Here is an 8,550-nt window from a genome sequence, read left to right on the forward strand (position 1 = left end):
CCCCGGGAAGAAGCCATGGTGGCAGTGGCAGGGGAAGGAGCCGTGACTGTTGTGGCAGATATGGTCACAGGGGCCAGGCTGTGCCTGGCACTCATCTACATCTGGAAAAGAAGGGGAAAGGGTCAGAGCTGCGCCAAGGGTACGGGGCTCATCTGGCAGGGCAGGGGATGGAGGGGGCATGGGGCGGTGCAGCTCTGGGTCTGGGTGAAGCTGGGACACAAAGGCATCTCCAATGCCTGCAGCCACGCAGCTGTGGTCCTGCCACCGCTTGTCCTCAAGGCTGTCAGGTGGCAGATGCCTCCTCACTCCATCAACTCCTGCACAGCCACAGTCTGTCCATCCTGCCCCCCGTGTTTTGGGTTGGCCGGGACCAGGGCTGTGAGCACAACAGGGCACCCCAGAAAACAGTGTCCTGGCTCCCAGGGCAGCACGGCTGCGCCTGGCAGCGGCAGGCGGGTGGGCACCGTGGGCTGCCAGCCCCGCTGCCTGCAGGTACTCACCCAGGCACTGGCTGGCAGCGGGATCAAGGGGGCGGAAGCCCAGGCGGCAGCGGCAGGCGGGTGGGCACCGTGGGCTGCCAGCCCCGCTGCCTGCAGGTACTCACCCAGGCACTGGCTGGCAGCGGGATCAAGGGGGCGGAAGCCCAGGCGGCAGCGGCAGGCGGGTGGGCACCGTGGGCTGCCAGCCCCGCTGCCTGCAGGTACTCACCCAGGCACTGGCTGGCAGCGGGATCAAGGGGGCGGAAGCCCAGGCGGCAGCGGCAGGCGGGTGGGCACCGTGGGCTGCCAGCCCCGCTGCCTGCAGGTACTCACCCAGGCACTGGCTGGCAGCGGGATCAAGGGGGCGGAAGCCCAGGCGGCAGCGGCAGGCGGGTGGGCACCGTGGGCTGCCAGCCCCGCTGCCTGCAGGTACTCACCCAGGCACTGGCTGGCAGCGGGATCAAGGGGGCGGAAGCCCAGGCGGCAGCGGCAGGCGGGTGGGCACCGTGGGCTGCCAGCCCCGCTGCCTGCAGGTACTCACCCAGGCACTGGCTGGCAGCGGGATCAAGGGGGCGGAAGCCCAGGCGGCAGCGGCAGGCGGGTGGGCACCGTGGGCTGCCAGCCCCGCTGCCTGCAGGTACTCACCCAGGCACTGGCTGGCAGCGGGATCAAGGGGGCGGAAGCCCAGGCGGCAGCGGCAGGCGGGTGGGCACCGTGGGCTGCCAGCCCCGCTGCCTGCAGGTACTCACCCAGGCACTGGCTGGCAGCGGGATCAAGGGGGCGGAAGCCCAGGCGGCAGCGGCAGGCGGGTGGGCACCGTGGGCTGCCAGCCCCGCTGCCTGCAGGTACTCACCCAGGCACTGGCTGGCAGCGGGATCAAGGGGGCGGAAGCCCAGGCGGCAGCGGCAGGCGGGTGGGCACCGTGGGCTGCCAGCCCCGCTGCCTGCAGGTACTCACCCAGGCACTGGCTGGCAGCGGGATCAAGGGGGCGGAAGCCCAGGCGGCAGCGGCAGGCGGGTGGGCACCGTGGGCTGCCAGCCCCGCTGCCTGCAGGTACTCACCCAGGCACTGGCTGGCAGCGGGATCAAGGGGGCGGAAGCCCAGGCGGCAGCGGCAGGCGGGTGGGCACCGTGGGCTGCCAGCCCCGCTGCCTGCAGGTACTCACCCAGGCACTGGCTGGCAGCGGGATCAAGGGGGCGGAAGCCCAGGCGGCAGCGGCAGGCGGGTGGGCACCGTGGGCTGCCAGCCCCGCTGCCTGCAGGTACTCACCCAGGCACTGGCTGGCAGCGGGATCAAGGGGGCGGAAGCCCAGGCGGCAGCGGCAGGCGGGTGGGCACCGTGGGCTGCCAGCCCCGCTGCCTGCAGGTACTCACCCAGGCACTGGCTGGCAGCGGGATCAAGGGGGCGGAAGCCCAGGCGGCAGCGGCAGGCGGGTGGGCACCGTGGGCTGCCAGCCCCGCTGCCTGCAGGTACTCACCCAGGCACTGGCTGGCAGCGGGATCAAGGGGGCGGAAGCCCAGGCGGCAGCGGCAGGCGGGTGGGCACCGTGGGCTGCCAGCCCCGCTGCCTGCAGGTACTCACCCAGGCACTGGCTGGCAGCGGGATCAAGGGGGCGGAAGCCCAGGCGGCAGCGGCAGGCGGGTGGGCACCGTGGGCTGCCAGCCCCGCTGCCTGCAGGTACTCACCCAGGCACTGGCTGGCAGCGGGATCAAGGGGGCGGAAGCCCAGGCGGCAGCGGCAGGCGTGTGCCCCAGGGGTATTGGTGCAGAGCTGGCTGCAGTTGTGCAAGCCCTGGGCACACTCGTCGATGTCTGGTGGTGGGGAAGAGAGTGGCACAGGGTTACAGCACGCGGCAGGAAGGCAACACGGCCCTGTTGCTGCTGTGTGGGCAGCGCTGCCTGCTGCACGCCATCCCTTCCAATTCTGCACATCTGGCTGTGCTCCCAGGGCTGGGAGCAGGGAGGGGCAGGGGCAGAGCTGCCCAGGGCCACCGTGCCCCCTCCAGCCAGCTCCTGACCCTGGGGCCGGGAGAGCTGGGGGTGATCCCCACTCCCAAGCACCCTCCCCATGCAGCCCCAGGACAGGGTGGGCAGGAGCATCGGCACAGCCCTGCCCTGCCCAGCTCAGCAGGCGGGGCTAATACACAGCATATAGTTTATTGGGAGGGATTCTCCAGGAGAGGGGCTGGAAGACTGAGCAGGGTCCGACTCCAAACAGTGGGGTCAATACATTAAAAAACAGACCAGGAGGGTCCTTCCCCCGCAGGGCTGGGGAGGGAGGTCCCCGCCACCGAAGAGGGGGCAGGCAAAGCACACACGTCGCAGGCCAAACCAGCAGGCACATGGTACGGTATCAAGGCGACGGAGCAAGCGACTGCCCGGGAGGCGCCGGCATGGCAGGAGCAGCACTGGGGTGGGGAGGTGCCGGTCAAGGGGTGCTGCCCCGGGGCTGCTTTCCCAGACACGGTTCAAGGGGCAGCCAGGCTCCATGCCTGTCCCACTTGCAGGCCACCCTGGTAGGGCACAGCCAGCACTTCCAGGGTGGTTCAACATGGAGAGAAAGAGAGAGAGAAAGAGACAGGCAGAGGCCGGCCAGTCCTTCCGCCAAGGCTGCTCTGGCGTGTTACAGGCAGGGATTAAAGTGCATAGAGGCAAAGGCAGAGTCCGAGAACTAGAGGGAGGAGGGCACGGCGGAGGGGCCCAGGCCAGCTCCCGGCAGAGGGGTATCCCCCAAAAAAGGCCACTTGAGCTGCACATAGAAGGAGAGAAGGAGCAAGAGAGAAAAAGAGAAAGAAAGAGAGAAGGGGAGTCAGTGGCAGCTCAGCAGGAGGCAGAGGATGAAGAGATATAGAGCTAGGGTGCAGGTGGCTGGGCAGCCACCTGGAAGGTTACAGGATGCAGCCAGGCCTTTGGCAGGGGTGCAACAGCATCCCAAGGTGGTGCTCTGGGGCTGCTGCCCACTGGCTTGGCCAGGCTGTGGTGGCATGGGGTCAGGGCGCCCCAGCCATCACTCACCCACACAAGCTGTGCCATCCTCGTTGCTCCCCCCCAGAGGTAGCCACACAGAAGCTATGCCTCTGCCCAGGAGGCTCATGGCACAGCCAAGGCCACCTTACCGCATCCCTGCTGCCCCTCCATTGCTTGTGGCTCTAGCACAATGCCTGCCACATGCCAGCCATGCCTCCTGCCCCCAGCACAGCACTCTCCACCCTCCCCGTGACACCACAGTCCCCTTCTAGAGCTGTGCTGCTGGCCCCATTCCCAGGCCACATGCCAGGCAGACAGCTTGTACCCTGCATTGAGCCACACGGCAGCCCTGCCTGCATGCCCAGCCACCTCCCTGGCTGCCACCTCCCTGTAGCAGGGTGCTGCCCTTATGCCCCCCTCGGGGCCGTGCTGCAGTATCCCAGCTGCAGGCTGGCCTGTGTCCCCAGCAGCCACTCACCTACACAGCGTCCATTCTCGTGCTGGGAGAATCCCTGCCCGCACTGCATTTGGGGAGAAGCAGAGACCGACGGGATGGGGAGGAATCAGCCCTGGGTAGCCACCGAGCCAGCAGAGCTCAGCCGCTCTTTCCTGCCTCCCGCCCTGCACCCACACCTGGCCCTCACCTCCAGCAGGGCAGGCACGAGTGGCTCCTCTGCATCCAGAGGGTAGGGGACCTCCAGGACGGAGTTGGTCTCGCTGCTGGCCACGGCTCGTGCCACGACGCGGCCATCGGGCCAGGTCACCTCCAGGCTGCTGGCTTTGTCATGCCCTGCAGGCACACAGCCTGTCAAAGGGGGGGTCTCTGGGGCAGGCAGGGGGATGGTAGGGATGGAGGGACAAAACCTCCCCTTACTCCCCGAGCCGGGCCCCAGGTGCCTGTGCTGACAGCCCATGCACAGGGATGCAGCATGAGGGGTGCACATGGAGATGATGGGATGCCCTGCCAGGGGGCAGGGACACCCCTGCAGGCACAGCTGCCAGCTGTGCTGAGCCAGGGGAGTGTTAATGGGCAGGGAAAGCCCTGGTTCCTGGGCAAAGCAGCAGGCAAGGGGTGGAGAAGGGGAGAGCTGCTCCTTGCAGCAGGGCTGCAGTAGCTGGGCACCCTGCCCACAGCCTCCCCTGGAGCCTACCATGCCCAGGGAGATGGACATGGATGACTACTGTGCTGCAGGGTGCTGGGGCAGCAGAGGTGACCCCTGCCCAGGGGGGTGCCAGGGAGGGCTGGGGGTTGGAGGCAGCCCCTTGCCCCCCGGCTCACCCAGTCCAAAGTGCGCCACAGGCTCCATCTCACAGAGGTACCCCGATCCACCGTCGATGATACGCAGGTGGGCCCCGCTACGCCGCGTGAAGAGCACCACTTTGGCTCCCCGTGCAAAGGCCCCAAAGCGGGTGCGGGGGATGACGCGCAGCCAGTTGTTGCCGGCACCCTGCGAGGCAGGAGGGAGCACTGAGACTGAGCTGGGAGAGGCGAAAGAGATGGGGACAACACGAGGACCCCCTGCTTGACTCACCTGGGTGCCCTTGAAGATGGAGATTGGCTGTGCCATGGACTCGCCGTGGGACAGGATCAGGTCCAGCATTCCATCGCCATCAAAATCTGTCACTGCACCTCCTGCAAGGACAGAATCAGATTATGCCTGGGGCCCGGCCCCCCGTCTACCCAGTACTACACCCTGCTGCCGGTGTGCGCTCCCACAGCTGGCAGCAGCACTCCCGGCAATGCAGGGGCAATAGGGAAGATGGGGTGACCCCAGTGCAGGAGTAAGGGTCCCTGTATGGCTGGCACCCTGCGGTCAGGTGGGTCAGCTCCCCGGGCAGTGGAGGGGACAGGCAGTGCCTGGGGGCCTGTGCGACATAGGAGGCTGCCTGCCCCCCTCCCAAATGCAGAGGTTGGCTTTGAACAGCGGGCACCCAGGAAGGCGCCCCCCAAGAGTGAAGCCCTGGGCAACAACTGGAGATGGTACCCTTAGCTAGGTACAGGTAGAGAGAGAAAGCATGGGGCCGCTCCTGGGTGATGGGGGCTCCAGTGAGCTGGTGGGGAGCAGGCAGGTGACCAAGCCAGGCATGTGGCATCCCCAGGCACAGAGGGTGCCAGGCAGTGCTGTGGCACACCCCCAGCATGGGCCACCCCTGCCAGGACTGGGGGAAACTCACCTGTGCCCCGTTCCTCAGGCTCCAGTGCATCCCCTGGATTCAGCTCTTCCACGATGGGGTCTGAGTTCTCCCTGCGGATGAGCCTGCCGAGCACAGACAGGGCATTAGTGCCAGCCTCTGCGGCCTCTGGCAGCTCCTGGGAAGTGCCTATCCCCCCCGAGCAGCCTGGCAGAGAGGTGACAGTGCTGGTGGCAGCCAGGGGTGATGCTGGTGGCTTTGCAGGGTGGATGGTGGACAGGACTGGGCCCTGCCTGTTGGACCTCACATCCCCGCTCCATGGAGGGGCAACAGGGATGTCATGAGAGCCTGGCTCTTGTGAGTCTGAACTGCGGAGCAGCAGTGCCATCTCTGAACACTGCTGCATCACTCTGGGACTGGAGACCCTCCCCCCCCAGGGGCTCCCCACCACGCCACTGCCCCACATCAACCCACGGGTGCTGGCACCAGGCAGACAACCTGCTCCCACCACCCTGCATGCTGGGTGAGGAGGTGCCACGCAGCGGTAACAAGGAATTGATCCCCACAATTAACAGGAGCCACAAACAAGCTTCCGCGCAGCTGCTAATCAGTGGTGCTGGGGACCCCAGGGGCTGCTGCAGGCATGATCGCAGCGGCTGGTAATGACACCGGGAAGGGCTCAGTCACGGTGCCTTTTATTAGCCGAGCCTGAGCAGTGGCACTGCTGGAGAGGAGCCCTGTGAGCCTGGCTGTGCCACGAGGGCTGCTCGGCCCCCCCGGTACCCGCAGGGCTGGTACCGGAAGAGGTGGTTGGCAGAGGAGCCACGGTAGGCGATGTTGTTGAAGAAAACCTCCAGCTCCTGGTCGTTGTCGAAATCTGCTGCGATGACAGTGCGGACGGGGGACGGCATGGAGAACTTGGGGGTGGCGATGTCCTGCACAAGGGACGGGCATGGGGTGAAAAGGAGCACAGGGAGCAGGACACCGGGTCCCGCTGTGGTGCTTTGGCTCCCCTCCCCGCTGGGAATTGAGGCTGAAAGCCACATAAGGGTGAAGCCAGGCCCTCCAGCCAAGGAGGCTCGGCAGCAAAGCTGGCAGTGTCAGGGTCCTGGCCCCAGCCCTCACCCGGAATCGGATGCGCCCAGGGGCCCCGGTCTGCAAGTAGAGGCGGTGCGGCCCATTCCAGTTGCCGTAGACAATGTCCACCCGGCCATCGCGGTTGAAGTCAGCCAGCGCCACGCCACGTCCGTGCTGGTAGGGGTCATCCAGCCCTGGGGGGCCGCAAGGGGACGGGGGGAGACAGGACCCCCTCCCTGCCTCTGTCTCCCTGGGATGCCTCCCAGTATGTGCCCCGCAGTCCCCAGACTGGTCCTCCCCACACAGGGCTGCATCCCTGCGCTGACGGATGCCCCAGTGCACTTTGGCCACCCCCTGCAGTCAGTGGGGCTCTGGGTCCCCAGGGCTGTCCCTCCACTCTGAGCTCAGTCTGCCCAGGCAGGCAGGGGCAGGTGGAGCCAGCCCTGTCCTGGGGTCCCCGACCTGGGTCCTCCCTTCTGCTCCCCCTACTCACCCACAGCAGCTGCCACGTCCTGGTATGTCCCGTCCCCCCGGTTGTGGAAGAGGAAGTTGGGGCTGTTCTCATTACCGCAGAATATGTCAGAGGCACTGTCGCTCAGGATGGGGCCCACGGCCACCCCACGGCCCCCTGGGGACAGCAGCCCAGGGGTGAGAGGGCAGCCAGCACCCTTCCCCAGGGGGGTTCACACCCCCAACACCCCCTCAGTGCTGCCCACCCAGTGCTCCCAGGACCCCCGGCATACCCTCCTCACCCACCTCCCTCCTTCAGTCCCTCTCATCAGGAGCTAATTGGGCCTGGCAGCTGCTTGTGTCACTCCCAACCCTAATCACTGCCATTACCATGGTGACAGTACTCCTAATTAGTGACGATTTACTGCTGGGGAGACAGGGCACAACAGCTGACCCCATGGTGGTGGGACAGCGTGGGGTGCAGACTGGTACATTCTCCACTGCCCTGCTCGTGTGCCCACGTTCCCGTGCCATGCTGCCAGCCCTGCGGATGCTGTGGGCTCCAGAGGGACCAGCCTGACTGCTGGGCAGGGTGATGGTGGGCAGGGGGATCCTAGGCGAGCATCCCGTGGCCCTGGTCCCTTCCACGGCCTGTGGGGCTGCCACTAGATGGGGCAGTCAGGCAGCCTAACGCATGGCACGGGCCACTGCCTGCGCTGCCCTGCCTGCAGTGGGGTCCCACGCTCACCGTGCCCAGCAGCACCCCGTCCCCTCCACGGGGCCGCAGCAGCTGGGTACCTGTGTACTTGCTGACACCAGCCTGGGCAGCCACGTCCACCAGCACCACGACACCGCGGGCAGGGTCACTGGCAGCCACGTCCATCTCGATCAGGGCGTGGGGGCCCACGTTGCCGCTGGCGTAGTTGGCGATGTAGATGGAGTACCTGCCGGAGCCCTGCGGCCGGCGGCACCTCCTCAGCACCCACCCACGCAAAACCCAACTCCACAGGGACCATGGGATCCCTGCCATGGGGCTGGATGCTCTCATGGCTCCATGGGACCAGGCACCACTACCATGTGCTGAGCAAGAGCTCTGCAAAGCCCATGGTGAAAAGCACCCTAGGAGTGGGGATGTACCCCATTGCTTCCAGGACCTCTGCGGTCCCCAGGCTCAGGGTGCTGGCACAGGGCACCCTGTCCCCCCAGCACCCCCGGTGTGCCAGGTCCTCCCCATCCCCACCGCCTCCCTTGTCCCATGCAGCAGCTGGACCCGAATTAAGGAAAAACAATTGGAAAAAAACCACTGGGGGAGGAGGAAGAAGAAAGAGCAGGTGACAGGAACATAAATCACCTCGACAGGCACGTTTATCAGCTGGCGGCAACCGTGTGGACAGGCACCCGCAGTCCCCACGGCTGGGGGGGCTGCCCGCACCGGCCGGCCAAGG

At 66.6% G+C, this 8,550-nt stretch overlaps 1 protein-coding gene across 1 annotated transcript in view; it reads right to left on the reverse strand.

The window, feature by feature from the left end:
• Nucleotides 1–3,114: 3,114 nt before the first annotated feature.
• Nucleotides 3,115–8,550, reverse strand: part of CRTAC1 (cartilage acidic protein 1) — a 7,117-nt gene continuing 1,681 nt past the window's right edge. The window contains exons 3-13 of the mRNA XM_009323307.1: nucleotides 7,904–8,060; nucleotides 7,149–7,283; nucleotides 6,704–6,849; nucleotides 6,377–6,513; nucleotides 5,621–5,703; nucleotides 4,978–5,078; nucleotides 4,725–4,893; nucleotides 4,090–4,235; nucleotides 3,924–3,966; nucleotides 3,494–3,553; nucleotides 3,115–3,227 (exon numbers count right to left, since the gene is read on the reverse strand). Coding sequence (XP_009321582.1) covers nucleotides 3,115–3,227; nucleotides 3,494–3,553; nucleotides 3,924–3,966; nucleotides 4,090–4,235; nucleotides 4,725–4,893; nucleotides 4,978–5,078; nucleotides 5,621–5,703; nucleotides 6,377–6,513; nucleotides 6,704–6,849; nucleotides 7,149–7,283; nucleotides 7,904–8,060 — 1,290 coding nt within the window. The remainder of the gene's footprint in view (nucleotides 3,228–3,493; nucleotides 3,554–3,923; nucleotides 3,967–4,089; nucleotides 4,236–4,724; nucleotides 4,894–4,977; nucleotides 5,079–5,620; nucleotides 5,704–6,376; nucleotides 6,514–6,703; nucleotides 6,850–7,148; nucleotides 7,284–7,903; nucleotides 8,061–8,550) is intronic.

The sequence above is a fragment of the Pygoscelis adeliae genome, unplaced genomic scaffold, assembly GCF_000699105.1.
Source record: "Pygoscelis adeliae isolate BGI_AS28 unplaced genomic scaffold, ASM69910v1 Scaffold294, whole genome shotgun sequence".
Classification (NCBI taxonomy): Eukaryota; Metazoa; Chordata; class Aves; order Sphenisciformes; family Spheniscidae; genus Pygoscelis; species Pygoscelis adeliae.